This window comes from Solanum tuberosum, unplaced genomic scaffold (assembly GCF_000226075.1).
Source record: "Solanum tuberosum cultivar DM 1-3 516 R44 unplaced genomic scaffold, SolTub_3.0 contig00998, whole genome shotgun sequence".
Taxonomy (NCBI): Eukaryota; Viridiplantae; Streptophyta; class Magnoliopsida; order Solanales; family Solanaceae; genus Solanum; species Solanum tuberosum.
This window is the reverse complement of record NW_006241682.1, coordinates 1-1,265: the sequence shown is the minus strand read 5'-3', so window position 1 is coordinate 1,265 and position 1,265 is coordinate 1. Positions and strand designations below refer to the sequence as shown.

General features: G+C 34.5%; 1 protein-coding gene across 1 annotated transcript; it reads right to left on the bottom strand.

Moving 5' to 3' along the window:
* Positions 1 to 45: 45 nt before the first annotated feature.
* LOC107059418 (cytochrome P450 CYP736A12-like) lies at positions 46 to 1,154 on the bottom strand (the record flags this gene model as incomplete). The annotated part of the gene is made up of 2 exons (XM_015305929.1): positions 711 to 1,154; positions 46 to 401 (listed from the first exon to the last, which is right to left on the bottom strand). Coding segments are annotated over exons 1-2 (800 nt in total), but the record flags the coding sequence as incomplete, so codon positions are not given.
* Positions 1,155 to 1,265: the final 111 nt, after the last annotated feature.

Genomic DNA, 1,265 nt, shown 5'->3' with positions numbered 1-1,265 from the left:
AGTTGAAAATTTTGTCCTCGAACATCAATAGTACTTTCAACAAACCTCTCTGGTATGAACTTTTCAGGCTCATGCCAAACATCTGGATCTCTTCCGATTGCCCAAACATTAACCAAAACTCGAGATCCTTTAGGTATGTGAAATCCATCAAGTGTGCAATCTTCAATTGACTCATGTGGAAGTAATAAGGGTGCAACTGGATGGAGCCTAAAGCCTTCTTTTATGACCATGTTTAAGTAATCTAGGTTTTCTAGGTCTTTTTCTTCTACAATCCCCTTTTGGCCAACTACATAATCCAACTCACTTTGAAGTTTCTTCATTACATTAGGATGTCTGAAAAGTTCTGATAAAATCCATTCAATTGATGTTGATGAAGTATCCATTGAAGCTACCAACAAGTCCTGTATATTGAAAAAAAAATATTTAGTGATTGTGAAAACTTTGTCACCAAAGATCAATATATTTAGATCTAAATCAAGTAGACACAACTATTGTAATTTCTTCAACCTAATTGGTGAAATATAGAAAAAATATTAAATCAAATACCAACAACATCAAAGTGATCTTGGTGTACATTTCGAAAAGATATGTTATTGTAACATTTACATTATGAACAAACATGCACGCTTCAATCCCAAGCTAGATAGATTTGGCTATATGAATTATAAAATAAACACTTTGGAGTCTCAAGAAGTTTGATATGACGTTACCAACAAAATAGCTTTGACATGTCTACGATCAAACTCGAATTCAGCTTCTCCAGATTGCATAATTTCCATCAATGTATCAACCATATCTGTACTAGTTTTCGACTGGTCACTCGAATATTGTCGAGCATGTTCATCAATAACATTCTCCAAAAATTCATCACAACTCTTAGCTATTTGTTTCATACGATGAATCGATCCCTGGAAATCAATAAAACGAAGAAAGGGAAATAATTCAGCAAGATTTGGCGTTGCTGCCATACGCGACGTCTCTTTGACCATATCTTTGAAATCCCCATCTACATTGTTATATTTCTTTCCAATTACCATAAGACAAGCCATGTTAGCGCTAAGAGATGCAAGTTTAGCGCTAAGATCAACCACATCGCGATTTGAAGCTGCTTTTTCGAGGAAATTCACAAGAATTTGAAGCTCTTGTTTCCTCATAGATTGAAATGAATTGATCTTGACATTGCTTAACAATTGTTGAGTGCATAATTTACGCATATGTCTCCAATAAGGTCCGTACTTTCCCATGATCAAATTTCTTTGTTTATA